Below are 21,290 nucleotides of genomic sequence, written 5' to 3'. Positions count from 1 at the left end.
GGAATTTTAGGGCTTGACATGTGCCAGAAATTTTTGCCTTTTAGATTTTTTTTACTGTTCTATTTTTAATCACGTTAAAAGTGCATAGTTTAGGTCAGATTTTTTTTCACTATTTTGATATTTTCTACCTTTTCTCTTTCCTTAACAATCACTATGAACTATCAACAAAGCTGGTATGCTTTGTTTTTTAATTATTGCAAATAAGGTTTATATTGCTTTTACTTGGTTTTTAAACTTTAGGCTATGATTTCCTTATTCCAGATAGAAATCATTTTTTTCCACTTGCCTGATATTATTTGTCATTATTATTATTATTTTTTCTTCTTTTTCCTCTTCCTTTTCTTCCTCTTCCTCTCCCTCTTCTTCCTCCTCTTCTTCCTCTCCTCCCTCTCCTTCTTCTTCTTCTCCTCCTTTTCATTTTTTTATTGGATATTTTCTTTATTTATATTTCATATGTTATCCCATTTCCTGGTTCCGCCCCCTCCTGGAGACACCCCCTATCCCATCCTCCCTCCTCCTGCTTCTGTGAGGATATTCCTCCACCCACCTACCTACCCAGCCTCAATTTCCCTACACTGGTGAATCTATTCAGTCTTCATAGGACCAAGGACCTCTCGTCCCATTGATGTGTGACAAGGCCATCCTGTGCTACATATGTAGCTGGAGCCATGTGTACTCCTTGGTTGATGGCTTAGTCCCTGGAAGCTCTTGGGAGTCTGGTTGGTCGATTTTGTTGTTCTTCCTATGGGACAAACCCCTTCAACTCCTTTAGTCCTTTCTCTAACTCCTCTATTAGGGATCCCTCACTCAGTCCAGTACTTTGCTGTCATCTGCCTCTGTATTTGTAAGGCTCTGCCAGGGCCTCTCAGGAGACGGCCATATCAGGCTCCTTTCAGGATGTACTTCTTTGCATCCACAATAGTGTCAGGGTTTGGTAACTATATTTGGGATGGATCCCAAGGTGGGACAATCTCAGGATGGCCTTTCCTTCAGTCTCTGCTCTACACTTTATTTCCATATTTGTTCCTGTGAGTATTTTCTTCCGCTTCTAAGAAGGACTGGAGTACCCACACTTTGGTCTTCCTTCTTCTTGAGCTTCATGTGGTCTGTTAATTGTATCTTGGGTATTCTGAGCTTTTGGGCTAATTAATATCCACTTATCAGTGAGTACATGCTATATATGTTCTTTTGTGATTGGGTTACCTCACTCAGGATGATATTTTCTAGTTCCACCCATTTGCCTAAGAATTTCATGAATTCATCATTTTTAATAGCTGAGTAGTACTCCATTGTGTAAATGAACAACATTTTCTGTATCCATTCCTCTGTTGAGGGACATCTGTGTTCTTTACAGCTTCTGGCTATTATAAATAGGATTGCTATGAACATAGTGGAGCATGTGTCCTTATTACATGTTGGAGCATCTTCTGGGTATATGCCCAGGAGCAGTATAGCTGTTTCCTCAGGTAGTACTATGTCAAATTTTCTGAGGAACCTCCAAACTGATTTCCAGAGTGGTTGTGTGAGATCCCGGCTCAAAGCATTTCTCCCTGAAAGGTAGAGCCCCTAAAACATTTCCCCAAGCATGCTTTCCCTGATCTTTAAAAATACAACTAGAAAGAAGCTCTTTGTTCTCTATAGCCAGCAAAAGGCATTTTTGTTTCTATACTGTACAACCAGAGATGCCTGCCTTCCTGTGCCGAGGACACGGAGATAAAAATTCAGAAAGAACTCACTCCCCACTCCTGCCTTGTAAATTTCACCAAGGACACCCGGAAGAGAAGAACTCTTCCCAACTCCTCCCAACTCTCCTTCCAACTCCTCCCAATTCCTCAGCTAGCTGTTAAAAGCCCCCTACTGTGTCACCTCGAAGGGTCGAATTCCCCTGCCCTGGGAGGCGCTAGGGGTTCGTCCTCAGCTAGCTGATAATAAAACCTCTTGCAGCTTGCATCAGGTGTGGTTTTCTCTCGGGACGTTGGGGTGTTGGCCAGCTCATCCTGGGACTTGAGCAGAGGCCCAGCATCAGGGGTCTTACAGTTGTATCAGCTTATAATCCCACCAGCAATGGAGAAGTGTTCCTTTTTCTCCACTTTCTCACCAGCATTTGCTGTCAGGTGAGTTTTTGATTTTAGCCATTCTGACTGGTGTGAGGTGGAATCTCAGGATTGTTTTGATTTGCATTTCCCTGATGACTAAGCATGTTGAACATTTCTTTAGGTGCTTCTCAGCCGTTTGATATTCCTCGGTTGAAAGTTTTTTGTTTAGCTCTGTACCCCATTTTTTAATAAGGTTATTTGATTCTCTGGAGTCTAACTTCTTGAACTCTTTGTATATATTGGATATTAGCCCTCTGTTGGATTTAGGATTGGTAAAGATCTTTTCCCAGTCTTTTGGTTGCTGTTTTGTTCTATTGTGTCCTTTGCCTTACAGAAGCTTTGTAATTTTATGAGGTCTCATTTGTCGGTTCTTGAGCTTAGAGCATAAGACATTGATGTTCTGTTCAGGAAATTTTCCCTTGTGCCCATGTGTTTGAAGCTCTTCCCCACATTTTTCTCTATAAGTTTTAATGTTTCTGGTTTTATGTGGAGATGCTTGATCCACTTTGATTTGAGCTTTGTACAGGGAGATAAGAATGAGTAGATTTGCATTTTTCTACATGCTGACTACCAACGGAACCAGCATCATTTGTTGAAAATGCTGTGTTCTTACCACTGAATGGTTTTAGCTCTTTTGTCAAATATTAAGTGACCACATGTGTGTGGTTTCATTTCTAGATCTTCAGTTTTATTCCATTGATCTTCCTGCCTGTCATACAGTTTTTATCACTATTGCTCTGTAATGCAGCTTGAAATCAGGGATGGTGATTCCCTCAGAATTCTTTTATTGTTGAGAATAGTTTTCCCTATCCTAGGTTTTTTTGTTATTCCAAATGAATTTGCAAATTGCTCTTTCCAAATTTATGAAGAATTGAGTTTGAATTTTGATGGGGAATTGCATTGAATCTGTAGATTGCTTTTGTAGATGGCCATTATTCCTATATTAATCCTACCAGTCTATGAGACTGGGAGGTCTTTCCCTTGTCTAAGTTCTTCCATTTCTTTCTTCAGAGACTTGCAGCAATTGTCATACAGATCTTTCACTTGCTTGGTTAGATTCACACCAAGGTATTTTATATTATTTGTGAATATTGTGAAGGGTGTCGTTTCCCTGATTTCTTTCTCAGCCTGTTTATCCTTTGAGTACAGGAAGGCTACCGATTTGAGTTAATTTTATATTCAGCCACTTTGCTCAAGTTGTTTATCAGCTATAGGAGTTCTCTGGTGGAAGTTTTAGGGTCAGTTAAGTATAGTATCATATCATCTGGAAGTATTGATATTTGGATTTCTTCCTTCCCAGTTTGTATTCCTTTGGCCTCCTTTTGTTGTCTAATTGCTCTGACTAGGACTTCGAGTAATATATTGAATAGTTAGGGAGAGTGTGCAGCCTTGTCTAGTCACTGGTTTTTGTGGTATTGCTTCAAGTTTCTCTCTGTTTAGTTTGATGTTGGTTACTGTTTGCTGTATATTGCTTTTACTATGTTTAGGTATGGGCCTTGAATTCCTTATCTTTCCAAGAGATAACATGAAGGGATGCTGACTTTTGTCAAATGCTTTTTCAGCATCTAATAAAAAGTTGATTTTTTTTTCTTTGACTTTGTTTATGTAGTAGGTTATGTTGATGGATTTCCGTATATTGAAGCATCCCTGCATCCCGGGTATAAAGCCTACTTAATCATGGTGAATGATTGTTTTGATGTGTTTTTGAATTTGGTTGGCAAGAATTTTATTATTTTTGCATCAATGTTTCTAGGGGAGATTGGTCTGAAGTTTTCTTTCCCTGTTTGATCTTTGTGTGTTTTGGGTATAAGCATAACTGTGGCTTCCTAGAATGAATTGGCTAATGTTCCTTCTGTTTCTATTTTGTGGAGTATTGATATTAGGTCTTGTTTGAAGGTCTGATAGAATTCTGCACTAAACCCTTCTAGTTCTGGGCTTTTTTTTTTTGGTTGGAATACTACTAATGACTGCTGCTTTTTTCCTTTGGAATTATGGGGCTGTTTAGATGTATTCATTATTCTGATTTAATTTGGCACCTGGTAGGTGTCTAAAAAATTGACCATTTTATCTAGATTTTTCAGTTTTGTTGAGTATAAGCTTTTGTAGTTGGATCTGAAGATGTTTTTAATTTCCACGGTTTCTGTTGTTATGTATCCCTTTTCATTTCTGATTTTATTAATTTGGATACTGTCTCTGTGTCTTCTGGTTAGTCTGACTAAGGATTTATCAATCTTGTTTTCTCAAAGAACCTGCTCCTGGTTTTGTTGATGCTTTATACAGTTCTTTTTTTGTTTCTCTTTGGTTGATTTCAACCCTGAGTCCTATTATTTCCTGCCATCTACTCCCCTTAGATGTATTTGCTTCTTTTTGTTCTAGAGCTTTCAGGTTTGCTGTCAAACTACTAGTGTAAGCTCTCTCCAGTTTCTTTTTGGAGGCACTTAGAGCTATGGGTTTCCCACTTACCACTGCTTTCATTGTGTCGTACAAATTTTGCTATGATGTGTCTTCATTTTCATTAAATTCTAAAACTTCTTTAATTTCTTTTTTATTTCTTCCTTGACCAAGTTATCATTGAGTAGAGTTGTTCAGCTTCCATTTGTATCTGTGCTACTGTTGGAGTTTAAGACAAGCCTTAGTCCGTGGTGATATAAAAGGGTGCATGGGATTAAATTTCAGTCTTCTTGTATCAGTTGAGGCTTGTTTTGGAGAAGATACCATCTTGCTTTAGGATTAAATATTCTATAAATATTTCCTAGATCCATTTGGCTCATAACTTTTGTTAGTTTCACAGTATCTGTGTTTATGTTCTGTTTCCATGATCTGTCCATTGCTGAGAGTGGGTTGTTCAAATCTCCCACTATAATTGTGTTCAATATGATGTGTGCTTCAAGCTTTAGTAAATTTTCTTTTATACATGTCGATGCCCTTGCATTTGGAGCATAGATATTCAGAATTGAGAGTTAGTCTTGGTAGATTTTTCCTTTGATCAGTGTGAAGTGTCCTTCCTTATCCTTTTTGAAAACTTTTGGTTGAAAGTCAATTTTATATGATATTAGAATGGCTACTCCCACTTTTTCTTGGGACAGTTTGGTTGGAAAATTATTTTCTAGCCTTTTACTCTGAGGTAGTGTCTGTCTTTGTCACTGAGGTGTGTTTCCTGAATGCAGCAAAATGCTGGGTCCTGTTTACGCATCTAGTCTGTTAGTCTAGAAATCTTTTTTTCCCTGAGCATTACACCTTGTATCTTCTCTTATGCCCCCCTTCACCTCCCATTGTTTATTGTTGAAATTACATTTTATAACTTGCTTGAGGAGTGTTTGTCCCTGTCCTATGTTTTGTATTTCCTTTTTCTGTTAACTTAAATGTACTACTTTCTGTGGTGTATAAATCTCAGTTAATTTCTTCATTTCAAAGGGGCACAATACTAAGTTTTGTTTTAAGAAATTGTCTCAGAAACAGATAGTTCCTAGTACAGAGTGATGTAAAAATATTGTTTTCGAAAATCATTGATCCTTCTGTACTCCACGTCTAATTTGTTAACAGTGTTTATTTTGACCTTTTTTCTGAGTATTTGGTATAGACAAATAGGGAATTTTGTTCTGGCCTGTAAATAAGTGCTGCTTCTTATCTGTCTCCTTGATCCAAAATCACTGTTTACATTTTCCCTTACTGCCCAATGTATGGCTTGGTGGGTCTTAATCAAGAATTTCTTATACAGGAATTTCCTTGGGTTGATTTAAAATGTAAAAAGGGTGTATGTCTGTGTGTGCATGCTATTTTATACATTCAGTAATTTTTCAATTAAAATTTCTCAAAATTCTATTGCTCAGTATTTAAAATCTGTTAAATAATTAGGTTTATATATTTCAACACTCAGTAGTTAAAATGTTGCCATCTAAACTTTGGAAAACCAAACAGATGAATATAGAGGTATGGAAAAAACAAAAAATCCCTTAAAGCAGCTCAACTACTTATTTTTAAGTAAGATGTGATGGCAGCTAATGAAGTTTTGTCTGTCTGAATAGGATATATACATAGCATTCGTTGTCAGTTCAGTAAAGGTAATAGGTGCATCTTCTATTTTTATCAGCAAACTGGCTGTGTATTTTATTCAAGATCATTTATGGTAGAGTGTCATTATGGTAAAGTCTTCCAGTGTAAGTACTTTACATTTATCAGCTCATTTGATTATTGTAGGTTTAAGAAGTACTGTTACTTTTATTTGCATCATGAGGAGGTAAAACACTGTAATAGAGAACAACTTAGTAATGATTATTGACTTAGTTATGGTCACTGTTATTATGATAAAAGACCATGACCAAAAGCAACGTTGATAGGGAAGGGGTCTATAGTTCCATGTAACAGTTTAATCATCAAAAGTAGTGAGGGAAGAGCCCAAGCAGGGCAGGAACTTGGAGGCAAGAGTTGATGCAGAGGGCCATGGGAGGTAGTACTTGCTCTCCATGGTTTACTTAGCTTGGTGTTTGTTTGCTTGCTTGTTTTTATATATAGTACTTCAGACTACCAGCCCACGGGTGGCCCTACCCACAATAATAGCCCATCCCACATCAATCATTAATTAAGTAAATGTCCTATGGGGTTGTCTACAGCCTGACCCTATAGAGACATTTTCTCATGTGAGGTTCTATTCTCTGATAACTATAGCTTGTGTCAACTTGACATAAATTATAGCCAGTACAACCATATGTCCATTGACTGGTGGTAGATTTACTAATCAGGTCTGCTCAGCATATAGCCAAGGCCTAAACTGAAGAACTGTTCTAAGCTTAAGTTTTGTGTTTATATATATATTGAACAACCAAGAATATTGGGGTAGGCATGTTAAAATGTGGAAGACTTGTGCATTTTTTTAAATAACACATAGTGCCATATTGATTTCAGATTCTGTTTTATATTTATTTGAGGAATAAGAAAGGTGCAGTGAATATCTGTTCTCTCATAATCTCCTTTCTAGTTTCATGACTGACATACAGACTTTTAAAAGTTTTTGTGGCAATTTTATACAGATATACAATGTGTTTTAACCATATTTCCTTTCTATATTACCCTCTTCTTCCACTCCTAATGACCCCTTGCTATCTTTTTTTTCTTTTTTCTTTTTTTTCTTTTATTACATATTTTCCTCAATTACATTTCCAATGCTATCCCAAAAGTCCCCCATACCGCCCCCCACTTCCCTATCCTCCCATCCCCATTCTTTTGGCCCTGGCATTCCCCTATATTGAGGCATATAAAGTTTGCAAGTCCAATGGGCCTCTCTTTCCAGTGATGGCCGACTAGGCCATCTTTCTATACATATGCAGCTAGAGACAAGAGCTCCGGGGTACTGGTTAGTTCATCATGTTGTTCCAACTATAGGGTTGCAGATCCCTTTAGCTCCTTGGGTACTTTCTCTAGCTTCTCCATTGGGAGCCCTGTGATACATCCAATAGCTGACTGTGAGCATCCACTCCTGTGTTTGCTAGGCCCCTGCATAGTCTCACAAGAGACAGCTATCTTTGGGTCCTTTCAGCAAAATCTTGCTAGTGTATGCAATGGTGTCAGCGTTTAGAAGCTGATTATGGGATGGATCCCTGGATACGGCAGTCTCTAGATGGTCCATCCTTTCATCACAGCTCCAAACTTTGTCTCTGTAACTCCTTCCATGGGTGTTTTGTTCCCAATTCTAAGAAGGGGCACAGTGTCCACATTTCGGTCTTCATTCTTCTTGAGTTTCATGCGTTTAGCAAATTGTATCTTATATCTTGGGTATCCTAAGTTTTGGGCTAATATCCACTTATCAGTGAATACATATTGTGTGAGTTCCTTTGTGATTGTGTTACCTCACTCAAGATGATGCCCTCCAGGTCCTTCCATTTGGCTAGGAATTTCATAAATTCATTCTTTTTAATAGCTGAGTAGTACTCCATTGTGTAAATGTACCATAATTTCTGTATCCATTCCTCTGTTGAGGGACATCTGGGTTCTTTCCAGCTTCTGGCTATTATAAATAGGGCTGCTATGAACATAGTGGAGCATGTGTCCTTCTTACTGGTTGGGACATCTTCTGGATATATGCCCAGGAGAGGTATTGCTGGATCCTCCGGTAGTACTATGTCCAATTTTCTGAGGAACCGCCAGACTGATTTCCAGAGTGGTTGTACAAGCTTGCAATCCCACCAACAATGGAGGAGTGTTCCTCTTTCTCCACATCCCCGCCAGCATCTGCTGTCACCTGAATTTTTGATCTTAGCCATTCTGACTGGTGTGAGGTGGAATCTCAGGGTTGTTTTGATTTGCATTTCCCTGATGATTAAGGATGTTGAACATTTTTTCAGGTGCTTCTCTGCCATTTGGTATTCTTCAGGTGAGAATTCTTTGTTCAATTCTGAGCCCCATTTTTTAATGGGGTTATTTGACTTTCTGGAGTCCACCTTCTTGAGTTCCTTATATATATTGGATATTAGACCCTTATCTGATTTAGGATAGGTAAAGATCCTTTCCCAATCTGTTGGTGGTTTTTTTGTCTTATTGATGGTGTCTTTTGCCTTGCAGAAGCTTTGCAGTTTCATGAGGTCCCACTTGTCAATTTTCGATCTTACAGCACAAGCCATTGCTGTTCTATTCAAGAATTTTTCCCCTGTGCCCATATCTTCAAGGCTTTTCCCCACTTTCTCCTCTATAAGTTTCAGTGTCTCTGGTTTTATGTGAAGTTCCTTGATCCACTTAGACTTGACCTTAGTACAAGGAGATAGGAATGGATCGATTCGCATTCTTCTACATGATAACATCCAGTTGTGCCAGCACCATTTGTTGAAAGTGCTGTCTTTCTTCCACTGGATGGTTTTAGCTCCCTTGTCGAAGATCAAGTGACCGTAGGTGTGTGGGTTCATTTCTGGGTCTTCAATTCTATTCCATTGGTCTATTTGTCTGTCACTATACCAGTACCATGCAGTTTTTATCACAATTGCTATGTAGTAAAGCTTTAGGTCTGGCATGGTGATTCCACCAGAGGTTCTTTTATCCTTGAGAAGAGTTTTTGCTATCCTAGGTTTTTTGTTATTCCAGATGAATTTGCAGATTGCACTTTCTAATTCGTTGAAGAATTGAGTTGGAACTTTGATGGGGATGGCATTGAATCTGTAGATTGCTTTTGGCAAGATAGCCATTTTTACAATGTTGATCCTGCCAATCCATGAGCATGGAAGATCTTTCCATCTTCTGAGATCTTCTAGAATTTTTTTCTTCAGAGACTTGAAGTTCTTATTATACAGATCTTTCACTTCCTTAGTTAGAGTCACGCCAAGATATTTTATATTATTTGTGACTATTGAGAAGGGTGCTGTTTCCCTAATTTCTTTCTCTGCCTGTTTATTCTTTGTGTAGAGAAAGGCCATTGATTTGTTTGAGTTAATTTTATATCCAGCTACTTCACCGAAGCTGTTTATCAGGTTTAGGAGTTCTCTGGTGGAATTTTTAGGGTCACTTATATATACTATCATATCATCTGCAAAAAGTGATATTTTGACTTCATCCTTTCCAATTTGTATCCCTTTGATCTCCTTTTCTTGTCGAATTGCTCTGGCTAGGACTTCAAGTACTATGTTGAATAGGTATGGAGAAAGTGGACAGCCTTGTCTAGTCCCTGATTTTAGAGGGATTGCTTCAAGCTTCTCACCATTTACTTTGATGTTGGCTACTGGTTTGCTGTAGATTGCTTTTATCATGTTTAGGTATGGGCCTTGAATTCCTGATCTTTCCAAGACTTTTATCATGAATGGGTGTTGGATTTTGTCAAATGCTTTTTCTGCATCTAACGAGATGACCATGTGGTTTTTGTCTTTGAGTTTGTTTATATACTGGATTACGTTGATGGATTTCCGTATATTGAACCATCCCTGCATCCCCGGGATGAAACCTACTTGGTCAGGATGGGTGATTGTTTTGATGTGTTCTTGGATTCGGTTAGCAAGAACTTTATTGAGGATTTTTGCATCAATATTCATAAGGGATATTGGTCTGAAGTTTTCTATCTTTGTTGGGTCTTTTTGTGGTTTAGGTATCAGAGTAATTGTGGCTTCATAGAATGAGTTGGGTAGAGTACCTTCTGTTTCTATTTTGTGGAATAGTTTGTGAAGAACTGGGATTAGATCTTCTTTGAAGGTCTGATAGAACTCTGCACTAAACCCATCTGGTCCTGGGCTTTTTTTGGTTGGGAGACTATTAATGACTGCTTCTATTTCTTTGGGGGATATAGGGCTGTTTAGATCATTAACCTGATCTTGGTTCAACTTTGGTACCTGGTATCTGTCTAGGAACTTCTCCATTTCATCCAGGTTCTCCAGTTTTGTTGAGTATAGCCTTTGGTAGAAGGATCTGATGGTGTTTTGGATGTCTTCAGGATCTGTTGTTCTGTCTCCTTTTTCATTTCTGATTTTGTTAATTAGAATGCTTTCCCTGTGTCCTCTAGTGAGTCTGGCTAAGGGTTTATCTATCTTGTTGATTTCTCAAAGAACCAGCTCCTTGATTGGTTGATTCTTTGAATAGTTCTTCTTGTTTCCACTTGATTGATTTCGCCCCTGAGTTTGATTATTTCCTGCTGTCTACTCCTCTTGGGTGATTTTGCTTCCTTTTGTTCTAGTGCTTTTAGGTGTGTTGTCAAGCTGCTAATGTGTGCTCTCTCTAGTTTCCTTTTGGAGGCACTCAGAGCTATGAGTTTTCCTCTTAGAAATGCTTTCATTGCGTCCCATAAGTTTGGGTATGTTGTGGCTTCATTTTCATTGAACTGTAAAAAGTCCTTGATTTCTTTCTTTATTCCTTCCTTGACCAAGGTATCGTTGAGAAGAGTGTTGTTCAGTTTCCACATGAATGTTGGCTTTCTATTATTTATTTTGTTATTGAAGATCAGCCTTAGACAATGGTGATCTGATAGGATGCATGGGACAATTTCAATATTTTTATATCTGTTGAGGCCTGTTTTGTGCCCAATTACGTGGTCAATTTTGGAGAAGGTACCATGAGGTGCTGAGAAGAAGGTGTATCCTTTTGTTTTAGGGTAAAATGTTCTGTAGATATCTGCCAGATCCATTTGATCCATAACTTCTGTTAGTTTCACTGTGTCCCTGTTTAGTTTCTGTTTCCATGATCTGTCCATTGGTGAAAGTGGTGTGTTGAAGTCTCCCACTATTATTGTATGAGGTGCAATGTGTGCTTTGAGATTTACTAAAGTTTCTTTAATGAATGAGGCTGCCTTTGTATTTGGAGCATAGATATTCAGGATTGATAGTTCCTCTTGGAGGATTTTACCTTTGATGAGTATGAAGTGCCTCTCCCTGTCTTTTTTGATGACTTTGGGTTGGAAGTCAATCTTATCAGATATTAGAATGGCTACTCCAGCTTGTTTCTTCATACCATTTGCTTGGAAAATTGTTTTCCAGCCTTTCATTCTGAGGTAGTGTCTATCTTTTTCTCTGAGATGGGTTTCCTGTAAGCAGCAAAATGTTGGGTCTTGTTTGTGTAGCCAGTTTGTTAGTCTATGTCTTTTTATCGGGGAGTTGAGTCCATTGATATTAAGAGATATTAAGGAAAAGTAATTGTCGTTTCCTGTTATTTTTGTTGTTAAAGTTGGCATTCTTTTCTTGTGGCTGTCTTCTTTTAGGTTTGTTGAGGGATTACCTTCTTGTTTTTTCTAGGTCGTGGTTTCCGTCCTTGTATTGGTTTTTTTCTGTTATTATCCTTTGAAGGGCTGGATTCGTGGAGAGATAATGTGTGAATTTGGTTTTGTCGTGGAATACTTTGGTTTCTCCATCTATGTTAATTGAGAGTTTGGCTGGGTATAGTAGCCTGGACTGGAATTTGTGATCTTTTAGTGTCTGTATAACATCTGTCCAGGATCTTCTGGCTTTCATAGTCTCTGGTGAAAAATCTGGTGTAATTCTGATAGGCTTGCCTTTATATGTTACTTGGCCTTTTTCTCTTACTGCTTTTAGTATTCTATCTTTATTTAGTGCATTTGTTGTTCTGATTATTATGTGTCGGGAGGTATTTCTTTTCTGGTCCAGCCTATTTGGAGTTCTGTAGGCTTCTTGTATGTTCATGGGCATCTCTTTCTTTAGATTTGGGAAGTTTTCTTCTATAATTTTGTTGAAGATGTTTGCTGGTCCTTTGAGTTGAAAATCTTCATTTGCATCCACTCTTATTATCCGTAGGTTTGGTCTTCTCATTGTGTCCTGGATTTCCTGGATGTTTTGAGTTAGGATCTTTTTGCATTTTCCATTTTCCTTGATTGTTGTGCCGATGTTCTCTATGGAATCTTCTGCACCTGAGATTCTCTCTTCCATCTCTTGTATTCTGTTGCTGATGCTTGCATCTATGGTTCTAGATTTCTTTCCTAGGGTTCCTATCTCCAGTGTTGCCTCATTTTGGGTTTTCTTTATTGTGTCTACTTCCCTTTTTAGGTCTAGTATGGTTTTGTTCATTTCCATCATCTGATTGGATGTGTTTTCCTGTTTCTCTTTAAGGATTTCTACCAGTTTGGTTGTGTTTTCCTGTTTTTCTTTAAGGACTTGTAACTCTTTAGCCATGTTCTCCTGTAGTTCTTTATAGTCCTTCTTGATGTCCTCTACCATCATCATGAGATATGCTTTTAAATCCAGTTCTAGCTTTTCAGGTGTGTTGGGGTGCCCTGGACTGGGGGAAGTGGGAGTGCTGGGTCCTGATGATGGTGAGTGGTCTTGGTTTCTGTTAGTAGGATTCTTACGTTTACCTCTCGCCATCTGGTAATCTCTGGAGTTGTTATAGTTGTCTCTGTTCAGAGGTTGTTCTTCTGGTGATTCTGAGTACCGTCTGTCAGCAGACCTGGGAGACAGGCTCTCTCCTCTGAGTTTCAGTGGTTAGAGCACTCCCTGCTGACAAGCTTTCCTCTTAAAGGGAAGGTGTACAGATATCTGGCGTTTGGACCTCCTCCTGGCGGAAGAAGAAGGTGGAAAACAGGACCTTTCCCAGATGCTGTGTTGCTTTGGCAGGTCACAGAAGCTGTAGGCTTCTGTGGTGCACACTCTCAGCTGTGCAGACTAAGTTCCTAAGTTCAGTGGAGTCCTGGATCCAAGATGTGCTCCCTGCTACTGAGGCAGAGGGCTACTGTGCAGGGCAGACCACTGTCTTCCAGCTGGGAGGGTGCCGGATATCTGCGGCCCCAAAAGGGTGCTGCCTCAGCGGCTCTGTGGCTCCCGCCTGTCCCAGAAGCTGTCTGCCTCTGTGGTCCTCACTCTAACCTGTACAGACTAAGTTCGGCGGAGTCCCGGAGCCAAGATGGCGCTCCCTGCAGGGCAGATCACTGTCCTCCGGCTGGCTCTTTTTTCTTTTTACTTATTTTTGCTTTTGTACATTTGTGGTAAGGGCTATTTACTGGAGTTTGGGTAACTTAACAATTATGAGATACCTTCCTGTGAATTATTGGCCAGAGAGCCCCCAGAAGCTCCTCAGATAATAATGCCATTGCTTTAGGTTATTTACTAGAACTAAATGGTTTTAAGATCAAGACATGATACAGTTTGGATACGGGGTTCAGAGAAATCCAATTAGAACTGAGTACAAGAAAGAACTGTGCAGGTTGGTGGGTGAGAAAAATCATGAATGATCTTTCTGAACTGTGAGTTCTATGTGCTACAGGTCCATTGTGCCAGACAAGATGTACCTTCTTTTGCAATACTAATATAATCACATTAGTAATTACTAAGTGTAATCAACCACTTTCTAATTGCATATGAGACTGTCTTTCTGAGAATGAATTAATGCCTGGTACTGTAAAAATATGTGACTAGTCAGATCACAGGCCTTAAGGAGAATGTACTACTGATGTATTGCCAAATAGACACATAGCCAAAATGCCTCCTAGATATATAATGCTACTCTGAGTCAGAAATGTTTTGTTTTGTTTTGCAGAGTGTAATAGTTAATGCAGAGACTTGAAACTGTTTGAAGTCATGAGAATAACTGTTGAAAGCTCGTGCCTAAATAAGATCTCTATGTCACCACCTTCAAGTCCTAGGAAACATTACATAAAAATGGGGTGAAAAGATTGCATGAGCTCAAAGTTGGAGAGAGAAATACCATGAAATACAGTCTTCTTGATGTTGCATGGCCATTGCAGCCATGAACACAGTGTCTGTGGTTATTTAAATAAATATGTACTCCTGCACACAAGATATGAACATAGAATGGGACTTATTTGGGAAGAATGGAATGAACAGGAGTAAGAATAATGGGAGAGGGTAAATATGGTCACTATATTCTATATTTGTATGAAACCATCAAAAGTAAAGTTACAAGTCATTATTGTAAGCACACATCATTAGATTATTTCCTAGAAAACATAATATCTCCATGATTGCATTTTAAAAGAACTATCTGTTGGAATAAAAGTAAATTATATTGCTAAAAATACTGCTGTGTTATTGATATTTTATCAAAAGTGTCTTAAAAACTCATTCTGACTGTACTGTCTTTTCAAGGGTTAATCAGAGGACTTTTTGAATTGAATAGGCAAGACATAGTTACTGGTGGCATATAGGTCAACAACATTAAAGGCATTCATCCAGCATAACTTGGACATTTACCATGGATGTAGCTTGAGAGAATTTTCCCTGCCCTCTGGAAACATTCCTCAAGTATCATTTCAATAGATAAATAATATGGCCAAATGCCGATCAAATTATGTTAAAAACTTGAATATTTATACATGTTCTGTTTGATCATTTTTGTATTAAATATCTCTAGCCACGAGTTAAATTATTTCTAAAAGTAAGGTTTAAGACAAATAAATGCTGGGAAGGGGTGCTGGCCATTACACATTGGTAATCAGACAATGTGAATTAGTCTATGGAAATCAAAATGACATTCCTCAAAAAAAAAAAAAAATCATATGTATTAGCTATACCACTTCTGTGAATTTAAACATGCTATGGGTTTTTTAATGTTTTTTTAAACTATTCATAGTAGACAAGTTATGGATTTGCCATATGTCCATCAACTGATAGATGAGTACAAAATGTGGTATATATGTATTCAGTAAAGTTTTATTTAGCCATAAACAATGAAATTGTCACTGCAAGAAAAGTAATGAACCGGGTACACCTGGAAGGCAGGCTGGGGCTGAAAGAGACTAGACTGCAAGAGAAATTAATGGAGACCAAGACACTGTTCTGTTCAAGGCCCGCCAGTTTACTAAGAGAGTATGCTTATAAGGGGAAAGGCCCATCCCCCTCTAGTCCATTCTTGGTGTCTGTAGCCAGCCTGTAGGCGATGTGCAGGATAGGATGTTCCTCTGGAATATCTCCTCGGACTCTCAGCAGGTAGCAGTGTCTTGGAGGAGCAGTGGCTGGTGGCAGAACAATAGAGCCTTCTAGGCAGGAAGGCTCCACCCCAGGTGGTCTAATTGTCAGTGGCAGTGGAGTCTGAACCAGCCTGTTTCAGGGTGGGGGAGTTTATATTGCCCAATCACCTTATGTACTCCCAGGCACACAAGAGTTACATAACATAGTCACTTGCAGATTTTTCTAATAGCTTTTTAGCTGGTGAGAGGAGGAGGCTTACCATGCCATTTCTAATCTTAAGAGAAAAGCTCTGACTACTTCATTGGACAAGACTGGAAACAGCTGCTGTTTCTTGTGGTTCCTGTGGAACCCACATGTCAATGTGTCACTGGCATGCGGGTGTGCTGATCTCGTCTGGACTGTAGGGCGCTCCTTGTGAATCTGATAAAGCCATGGACTCTTGTTTTGTTTTGATTTTTTTCAGAAAAAAAGTGTGTATCTGTGTGCACTGAAACACCCATGCAAATCTTGTATTGTTAATATAAGAATTGAATGAATAATATATAAAAATATAACATGGTTCTAATTCTTGTTTATACTTCCTCTGATTCTTTCTCCTGAAATTCGTTCTCCATTATTTGATCACATAATTTTTTGTAGCTTGCTTGGGACAGCATACAATGACAGGGACTGCCTGCAGTAGGCCAGGATGGAGACATCTTAGAAGCCTGCAGCAGCTCCTTGTAGAAAAGGATGGCTTCTGGGACCCTGAGAAGAAGGAAACACATTCCTTCAGGGGACCTGCCATTTGAAAGGGGACTGCCTGCAGTAGGCTGGGATGGAGACATCTCAGTAGCCTGCGGCAGCTGTTTTTTTGTTTTTTTTTTTTTCCCCTTGGTTTTTTGAGACAGGGTTTCTCCTAACCTTAGCCCTAGACAACGGCTGCATAGATTTATTTGTGAGTGACTGCTTTTCAGTTGTCCTTGGTGTGCATAATTCTATTATATCTGACTTTCTTACTTCTTTCTCAATCTGATCTGGTGAATTCTGTGAATTTGGGTGTTCCTTGATGTAATGATTTATAAAGAATTAAAAATTGAGGCATGAGACACTGCACAGTAAAATCTTAATGGCCCAGGTGCATGCTGGGTGTTCTTATCTTGGAAACAATGGAATAGCTGCACAATGGTAGTTGCAGATTAATGCTTGACCTGTCCAGCAGGTCCAGTTATTTGAGGGTCTCAAGGGGACCTTCTCCTAAGAACCAAATGGGGGGAGGGAGAGACAAGAACCCTGTGCAATGAACGACACATGGAAGCAGTCTGAGTAGCAATAAGGTCTCACTGTATTAAAGGCTCAAGGCTTAAATGCACAAACAAAAGGGGAAGTACTTTTTAGCAGGAGGGGTGGAGCACTAGAAATGCACAAGCAAAAGGGGAAGTACAAGTACTTCTCAGCAGGAGGGGTGGGGTAGTGGACTTGGTGGTATCAGGGTCCAATGGGCCTCTCTTTCAAGTGATGACCTATTAGGCCATCTTTTGATATGCATGCAGCTAGAGACAAGAGCTCCAGGGTACTGGTTAGTTCATATTGTTGTTCCACCTATAGGGTTGCAGTTCCCTTTAGACAGATATAGCTGTCTCTTGAGAGACTATGCCAGGGCCTAGCAAACACAGAAGTGGATGCTCACAGTCAGCTATTGAATGGATCACAGGGCCCCCAATGGAGGAGCTAGAGAAAGCACCCAAGGAACTAAAGGGAACTGCAACCCTATAGGTGGAACAACAATAGGAAATAACCAGTACCCCGGAGCTCTTGTCTCTAGCTGCATATGTATCGAAAGATGGCCTAGTCGGCCATCACTGGAAAGAGAGGCCCATTGGACTTGCAAACTTTATATGCCCCAATATAGGGGAATGCCAGGGCCAAAAGAATGGGAATGGGTGGGTAGGGAAGTGGGGGGTGCTATGGGGGACTTTTGGGATAGCATTGGAAATGTAAATGAGCTAAATACCTAATAAAAAATGGAAAAAAATACAAATGATATCTAATAAATAATTTTAAAAAGAAAAAAGAAAATGAAGCCACAATATACCCAAACTTAGGGAATACAATGAAAGCAGGCCTAAGAGGAAAATTCATAGCTCTGAGTGCCACCAAAAAGAAATTAGAGGAAACACACACTAACAGCTTGACAGCACATCTAAAAGCTCTAGAACAAAAGGAAGCAAATTCACCCAAAATGAGTAGGAGGCAGTAAATAAACTAAGGGCTGAAATCAACCAAGTGGAAGCAAAAAGAACTAAGGGCTCAGGATGATGCCCTCCAGGTCCATCCATTTGCCTAGGAATTTCATAAATTCATTCTTTTTAATAGCTGAGTAGTACTCCATTGTGTAAATGTACCACATTTTCTGTATCCATTCCTCTGTTGAGGGGCATCTGGGTTCTTTCCAGCTTCTGTCTATTATAAATAAGGCTGCTATGAACATAGTGGAGCAAGTGTCCTTCTTACCCGTTGGGACATCTTCTGGATATATGCCCAGGAGAGGTATTGCTGGTTCCTCCGGTAGTACTATGTCCAATTTTCTGAGGAACCGCCAGACTGATTTCCAGAGTGGTTGTACAAGCTTGCAATCCCACCAAAATGGAGGAGTGTCCCTCTTTTTCCACATCCTCGCCAGCATTAGATGTCACCTGAATTTTTGTTCTTAGCCATTCTGACTGGTGTGAGGTGGAATCTCAGGATTGTTTTGATTTGCATTTCCCTGATGATTAAGGATGTTGAACATTTTTTCAGGTGCTTCTCTGCCATTCTGTACTCGTCAGGTGAGAATTCTTTGTTCAGTGCTGAGCCCCATTTTTTAATGGGGTTATTTGATTTTATGGAGTCCACCTTCTTGAGTTTTTTATATATATTGGATATTAGACCCCTATCCGATTTGGGATAGGAAAAAATCCTTTCCCAATCTATTGGTGGTCTTTTTGTCTTATTGACGGTGTCTTTTGCCTTGCAGAAGCTTTACAATGTTATAAGGTCCCATTTATCAATTCTCGATCTTACAGCACAAGCCATTGCTGTTCTATTGAGAAATGTTTCCCCTGTACCCATATCTTCGAGGCTTTTCCCTACTTTCTCCTCTATAAGTTTCAGTTTCTCTGGTTTTATGTGGAGTTCCTTGATCCACTTAGATTTGACCTTAGTACAAGGAGATAGTAATGGATCAATTTGCATTCTTCTACATGATAACCACCAGTTGTGCCAGCACCATTTGTTGAAAATGTTGTCTTTTTTCCACTTTTTTGCACCCTTGTCAAAGATTAAGTGACCATGGGTGTGTGGGTTCATCTCTGGGTCTTCAATTTTGTTGTATTGGTCTACTTGTCTGTCCCTATACCAGTACCATGCAGTTTTTATCACTATTGCTCTGTAGTACAGCTTTAGGTCGGGCATGGTCATTCCACCAGAGGTTCTTTTATCCTTGAGAAGAGTTTTTGCTATCCTAGGTTTTTTGTTATTCCAGATGAATCTGCAGATTGCCCTTTCTAATTCGTTGAAGAATTGAGTTGGAATTTTGATGGGGATTGCATTGAATCTGTAGATTGCTTTTGACAAGATAGCCATTTTTACAATGTTGATCCTGCCAATCCATAAGCATGGGAGATTTTTCCATCTTCTGAGATCTTCTTTAATTTCTTTCTTCAGAGACATGAAGTTCTTGTCATACAGATCTTTCACTACCTTAGTTAGAGTTATGCCTAGGTATTTTATATTATTTGTGGCTATTGAGAAGGGTGTTGTTCCCCTAATTTCTTTCTCAGCCTGTTTGTCCTCTGTGTAGAGAAAGGCCATTGACTTGTTTGAATTCATTTTACATCCAGCTATTTCACTGAAGCTGTTTATCAGGCTTAGGAGTTCTCTGGTGGAATGTTTAGGGTCACTTATATATATACTATCATATCGTCTGCAAAAAGTGATATTTTGACTTCTTCCTTTCCAATTTGTATCCCCTTGATCTCCTTTTGTTGTCTATTTTCACTGGCTAGGACTTCAAGTACAATGTTCAATAGGTAGGGAGAGAGTGGACAGCCTTGTCTAGTCCCTGACTTTAGTGGGATTGCTTCAAGCTTCTCACCATTTACTTTGATGCTGGCTACTACTGGTTAGTTGTATATTCCTTTTATTATGTTTAGGAACGGGCCTTGAAGTTCTGATCTTTCCAAGACTTTTATCATAAATTGCTGTTGGATTTGGTCAAATGTTTTCTCAGCATCTAACGAGATGATCATGTGGTTTTTGTCTTTAAGTTTGTTTATATACTGAATTACTTTGATGGATTTCTGTATATTGAACCATCCCTGCATCCCTGGGATGAAACCTATTTGGTCAGGGTGGATGATTGTTTTGATGTGTTCTTGGATTCGGTTAGCAAGAACTTTATTGAGGATTTTTGCATCTATATTCGTAAGGGAAATTGGTCTGAAGTTCTCTATCTTTGTTGGGTCTTTTTGTGGTTTAGGTTTCAGAGTAATTGTGGCTTCATAGAATGAGTTGGGTAGAGTACCTTCTGTTTCTATTTTGTAGAATAGTTTGTGAAGAATTAGGATTAGATCTTCTTTGAAGGTCTGATAGAACTCTGCACTACACCCATTTGGTCCTGGGCTTTTTTTGGTTGGGAGACTATTAATGACAGCTTCTATTTCTTTGGGGGATATAGGGCTGTTTAGATCATTAACCTGATCTTGATTTAACTTTGGTACCTGGTATCTGTCTAGAAACTTGTCCTTTTCATCCAGGTTCTCCAGTTTTGTTGAATATAGCCTTTTGTAGAAGGATCTGATGGTGTTTTGGATTTCTTCAGGATCTGTGGTTATGTCTCCCTTTTCATTTCTGATTTTGTTAATTAGAATGCTTTCCCTGTGCCCTCTAGTGAGTCTGGCTAAGGGTTTGTCTATCTTGTTGATATTCTCAAAGAACCAGTTCCTCGATTGGTTGATTCTTTGAATAGTTCTTCTTGTTTCCACTTGGTTGATTTCGCCCCTGAGTTTGATTATTTCCTGCTGTCTACTCCTCTTGGGTGAATTTGCTTCCTTTAGTTCTAGAGCTTTTAGGTGTGTTGTCAAGCTGCTAATGTGTGCTGTCTCTAGTTTCTTTTTGGAGGCACTCAGAGCTATGAGTTTTCCTCTTACAAATGCTTTCATTGTGTCCCATAAGTTTTGGCATGTCGTCGCTTCATTTTCATTGAACTCTAAGAAGTCCTTAATTTCTTTCTTTATTCCTTCCTTGACCAAGGTATAATTGAGAAGAGTGTTGTTCAGTTTCCACGTGAATGTTGGCTTTCTATTATTTAATTTTTTATTGAAGATCAGCCTTAGTCCATGGTGATCTGATAGGATGCATGGGACAATTTCAATATTTTTTTATCTGTTGAGGCCTGTTTTGTAACCTATTATGTGGTCAATTTTGGAGAAGGTACCATGAGGTGCTGAGAAGAAGGTGTATCCTTTTGTTTTAGGATAAAATGTTCTGTAGATATCTGTCAGATCCATTTGTTTCATAACCTCTGTTAGTTTCACTGTGTCCCTGTTTAGTTTCTGTTTCCATGATCTGTCCATTGGTGAAAGTGGTGTGTTGAAGTCTCCCTCTATTGTTGTGTGAGGTGCAATGTGTGCTTTGAGATTTACTAAAGTTTCTTTAATGAATGTGGCTGCCCTTGTATTTGGAGCATAGATATTCAGAATTGATAGTTCCTGTTGGAGGATTTTACCTTTGATGAGAATGAAGTGCTCCTCTTTGTCTTTTTTGATGACTTTGGGTTGGAAGTCTATCTTATCAGATATTAGAATGGCTATTCCGGCTTGTTTCTTCATACCATTTGCTT

General features: G+C 39.1%; 1 protein-coding gene across 3 annotated transcripts in view; it reads left to right on the top strand.

Annotated features, from left to right (window-relative positions):
• Aasdhppt (aminoadipate-semialdehyde dehydrogenase-phosphopantetheinyl transferase) overlaps window positions 1-14,890 on the top strand; it is a 30,056-nt gene extending 15,166 nt beyond the window's left edge. For all 3 annotated transcript variants that reach the window (XM_029481526.2, XM_085844388.1, XM_085844387.1), the window contains exon 7: window positions 14,040-14,890. In XM_029481526.2, the coding sequence (XP_029337386.1) occupies window positions 14,040-14,066 (27 nt within the window). In that variant the 3' untranslated portion in view covers window positions 14,067-14,890. The remainder of the gene's footprint in view (window positions 1-14,039) is intronic.
• The last annotated feature ends 6,400 nt before the right edge of the window (window positions 14,891-21,290 follow it).

Source organism: Mus caroli, unplaced genomic scaffold (genome assembly GCF_978045245.1).
Source record: "Mus caroli unplaced genomic scaffold, Mus_caroli_1 scaffold_11, whole genome shotgun sequence".
Taxonomy (NCBI): Eukaryota; Metazoa; Chordata; class Mammalia; order Rodentia; family Muridae; genus Mus; species Mus caroli.
The sequence above is the reverse complement of the archived record's forward strand: the minus strand, read 5'-3'. Positions and strand labels throughout refer to the sequence as shown.